Source organism: Echinops telfairi, unplaced genomic scaffold (genome assembly GCF_000313985.2).
Source record: "Echinops telfairi isolate 266 unplaced genomic scaffold, ASM31398v2 ScPeMD7_2186;HRSCAF=2738, whole genome shotgun sequence".
NCBI lineage: Eukaryota > Metazoa > Chordata > Mammalia > Afrosoricida > Tenrecidae > Echinops > Echinops telfairi.
In genome coordinates, this window is record NW_022106084.1 from 7915153 (window position 1) to 7919005 (window position 3853).

Below are 3853 nucleotides of genomic sequence, written 5' to 3' on the forward strand. Positions count from 1 at the left end.
CGGCCACCTCTGCACCGAACAAACCCGACCCCCACACCCCAATGCAAGGCGTTCCACGCCCCCGCCGCCGCCGCCGCCGCGCTCCCCGGGCCCGCCGCCGGTGCGCGCTCACCATGATCAGCGTGTGGTTCCTCTGCTCGGCCGAGGCAGCCTCCGCATCTTGCTGGGGTTTGCTCGGGTGCTGCTGCTTGCCGCCGCCGCCGCCCGATTTCTTGGCCCTCTGTTCCAGGGTCCGCTGGTAGAGGCTCACGGTGTCCCGGCGCTCGAGCTCCAGCTGCTCCACCTGAGCCTGCTGATACCTGTTCTCGCAGTTGACGTGGTGCCGCCGGCAGCCCTCGATGCGCTGGCGGAGCCGCTCCACCACCGTGCTGTGCTTGGGAACGGCCGCCGAGCCGCCGCCGGGGCCCCCGGAGCCGCCGCCGCCGCCGCCGGCAGCGGGGTGATTGCTGCTCGGAGCAGCGGGAGTACTATTGGGAGTAGTATTCACACCGATGCCGGCCCCGCCGAGGCTGCTGTTCAGGCTACTGTTGATGCAAATACTACTGCCATTCGCGGCAGCAGTGGGGGCTGCGAAATCCCCCATCCTGCTCCCCGGGCACACTATTTTGGAAGAACTTTTTTTATCCACCCCCCCCAGCCCCCCCTATCAGCCTCCTGCTTGGGTCCAAGGATTAAAATAGTTTAAGTGGAACGCGGGGGAGACGCAAGCACATGGATGGAAACAGCGATCCCGACGGGGCGGAAAAAAAAGGGGGGGTGAAATTTTGGGGTGGTTTTTGTTTCCTTTTTTTTTTTAACTGTAAAGCTCGAGGGAAAAAAAAAGAGGGGGTGTTATCGGAATACCATCAGACACCTATCAACAAAAAGAATCACAACAAACTGAGCCAGCAGCAAATCGGGTTGCAACTCCAGGGGAGATCCGCTCCTCGCCTGCCTTCTTTTTATAATCCATTATTTTCTAATAAATTCCAGGAGGTTTCCGGTGGTTGGCAAGCATTTTCTCCCTACGTACCGAAAAACACACCCCATGTACACACACAAGCATATGCCTCCAGTGCGGACACGCGCGACACACACTCACTCCACACCGCATCGGAAAACGGCAAGCTTGCTTATTGCATTTTCCTTCCACAAAAAAGTTTTGGTGTTTATGCCGCCCCGTGTTCTCAAAGTACTTTGGCTGCTCAGTTGCATTTCACAGGAACCTAGATATCGAATCCTCGGGCTGGGGGAAGTAAACACATGGACAGTCCGAGGCGATTGCAAAAGTAGATCGGTGAAGTCCTTTGCAAAACGCCGCGCGGAGAGCAGCCCCTAACGCTCGGCTGGGCTGCCGCTGCCGCCGCTGCTCCTGCCACCATCACAATGATCAACTGCTCGCCGCCGCCGCCTCCTCCTCCTCCTCTCGCTCCTCCACCTCCTCCTCCTCCTCCATGCCAGCGGAGTGATATCAGGACGCGCGAGCTCAGTAAACACGGCAGCGGCGGCGGCTGGAGGCCGTGAGACAAGCCCGGGGACACAGCGCAAAACCCGGCCCGGATTCTCACCCGGCAGGAGCGGGCGCGGCACGCACCGGCGCCCGGTCCCCTCCTCGCTCGCCTCGCCTGCCCCCGCCCCTCCCACGCCCCCAACCTTACTAAGAGTCTGACTGGGAAGCCCGAGCTGCCAGAATCCAGAAAAGGACAGATCCAGGGGGATCCGGGAAATGAATCAACTTTTGACCTGTGAGGGAAAAAAGAGAGATCCAGAAAGCACGGACGCGCCTGGCTGGATTTCCTTATTCCAAGCGAGGTATCCTGTGAGCTCAAGTTGTTGTTAGACATGTGTGCATCCTATTTCAGAACTGTGCGTGAGCAGGCAGAAACGTCGATGCTTCACAGCAGTTGTCTCATCCCAACCCATGAAGGGGTGGGTGGTGGGTGGTGGGGGTGGTGGAGGAAAACCACAGGGATGAATGACTTGCTTTTAAAACCCAGGTAATAAGTCTTAACTATAATAACCCTGCTTATGGACACTTTGTTCAGACTCCAGGCCCGTCTTACAAATCCCAAACCCTGAATAAATACAATAAGCATCAACACACCTGGAATATTGTTGAATTCAATGCCCATAATAACTGTTGTTACTGAGGCAATTATATCCCTCCTTTACTCTTAGGGGAAGAAAAAAACCCTAAAATAAAGCAAGCAGGGAGTTGGAGGTGAGGCTAACAGTACATTTTAACAGACTGCTTTGAACACGAGGTGCTAATGACAGCAGTAATTAAGGGTCCTTCGTAAATCAACTGGAAAGATTGCAGATTTCATGGACTAGAACTATAGGAAAAACACAGCATTTCACAGTTTGTCATGGCCAAAACAAAACAAGCAAAAATAACAGGCTCACTTAACTGCTGGATTTATTTCTTTCTGTTTAAATGAATTCACAGTAAGCACAATTAAAACAGAATAGCGACCCCAGAAAACAATCTAAACTTTTCATTTTATTAGGGTGAATCATCCTTCTACATCTGGAGTATCTTACAAAACAAACAAACAAGCAATACGGATCAAATATATAATCCTTGAACCCAAACATAACCTGTTACATACACAGAAGTTTAATAAATTAAAGTGGAAAACGGCTAGCATTTCTGGATCACCAGGAGAACATAAATATTGATTGGGAGATGTTAATAAGAAAACATTCTATATTATCTCAATAAATCTTATAGAATTGTTTTTTAGGGTAAAAATACACCCCAGTTTTCTAAAATAACCAGGAATAAAAGAACTTTGGATCTCATGCATTAGTCATGAGATCTGATTTAAACCATCTTCATTTCTTGGCATTGCAGATTAGCATAGGATGCTATTTCTAACCTCATAATGTTAGAGCTATATTTTTCTTCATTAATCAGATATATATGGTGAACTATATCATTAACCTCCACTGGATTATGTGGTAAAATCGGCAGGAATCTATTGATTAGCATAGCGTGAAGTTATCTCGAAGGAGTAAAACCAATATGAGAAAATATCTTTCGCTGAAGTTGCCATACTTTTTGGGGTGTGGGGGAAGCTCTTTAGTTAATGCATCATCTTCTACATCAAAAGTACCTTTTCAAGTCCCAGCCAAAAATTTAACGGAATGAGTTCTCTAGTGTCAAGTCTGTGCAGACTCTACAACCATAGAAGAAATATTAAGAACAAGAAGTGGCAGAATTGGCTATGGTCCTTTACACATATTCACTCAGTCATGTCTCCATTAACTCAGGAAACACATGGCTTCACCACAGAGCGGAAGCTATGACTGTGCACTCAGTCGGCTCTATCTTCACCATAGTTGAAGCCTCATCCCTCCTCCTACCCCAACGGTTTGCAGCACCCACATAGAGACTGCAACTTGATTTACAGGGCGCAGGGAAATGGAGGGTATTGGGTCCTCCGTTCAGAGACTCGGGTTCTACTTCTGGCTTCTTCCTGTCCCTTAGAACCTAATTTTTATTTTTGGAGATCACATCCCTGCAAAAAATAAATAGCAACAATAGCAGCACCATGTATTCTCATCAAGCCATCTCTCTCACTTATTATCATGAAAAGAAACCAAAAAAAATACCCAGGACTTTGCATCCCTCCCTTTGGGGAACCACACTGACAGAGTGGCTACCAGCAAGGGTGGGGTGTGGACACAACATATGGCTTAAGACCTCCATGAAACTTAGACCTCCGTGAAAACAAAAAGCGTTGCTCTTGTTTAACTACAGTGTGGTTTGCTGCCTGACTTTAGTACGTGAAAGAAAAGCTGACATTCCTGTGTATATATTCGTACGCAGACACCAATCTTTTTCTCCTTGAGGAGAGGAGAGTGGCAG

General features: G+C 49.1%; 1 protein-coding gene across 1 annotated transcript in view; it reads right to left on the minus strand.

The window, feature by feature from the left end:
• MAML3 (mastermind like transcriptional coactivator 3) overlaps positions 1-1295 on the minus strand; it is a 504620-nt gene extending 503325 nt beyond the window's left edge. Inside the window, exon 1 of the mRNA XM_045293557.1 lies at positions 113-1295. Coding sequence (XP_045149492.1) covers positions 113-583 — 471 coding nt within the window. The 5' untranslated portion in view covers positions 584-1295. The remainder of the gene's footprint in view (positions 1-112) is intronic.
• Between the last annotated feature and the right edge of the window lie 2558 nt (positions 1296-3853).